General features: G+C 35.4%; 1 protein-coding gene across 1 annotated transcript in view; it reads right to left on the reverse strand.

Moving 5' to 3' along the window:
* Positions 1-376, reverse strand: part of LOC119593394 (CCR4-NOT transcription complex subunit 1-like) — a gene marked incomplete in the record, with an annotated part of 36,043 nt that overhangs the window by 15,089 nt on the left and 20,578 nt on the right. Inside the window, 2 exon segments of the mRNA XM_037942323.1 lie at positions 28-171; positions 330-368. Coding sequence (XP_037798251.1) covers positions 28-171; positions 330-368 — 183 coding nt within the window.

Genomic DNA, 376 nt, shown 5'->3' on the forward strand with positions numbered 1-376 from the left:
TGTCATAATGTGCCCTAAAGTACTCACCTTTTGAGGAAGGTTTACTTGAGAAAGATTGTTGAAAATGAAGGCAATTTTATCTTGCATATGCTCAGGTGGAGGAGTAATCTTTTCTTCTTTTTCTGTGGCAACTAACAGTGTTTCAATGTTGGTTGTTGTGATTGTTGGTTGCTGAAAATGAAAGATGAGTGAAGTTAATAAAATATATAAATATAAATATCTGACAAAAACTAATATACCATCAAATTAATATCTATATTTTTTGCCATTCCACTTGCAGCATATAATATCCAACCCTAAGGCAAACCAAAACCCAGACTATGTCATACCTTCCCAGATCCCACTGGTGCAGACGGAACAGACATTGACTGAGGTC

This window comes from Penaeus monodon, chromosome 32 (genome assembly GCF_015228065.2).
Source record: "Penaeus monodon isolate SGIC_2016 chromosome 32, NSTDA_Pmon_1, whole genome shotgun sequence".
Taxonomy (NCBI): domain Eukaryota; kingdom Metazoa; phylum Arthropoda; class Malacostraca; order Decapoda; family Penaeidae; genus Penaeus; species Penaeus monodon.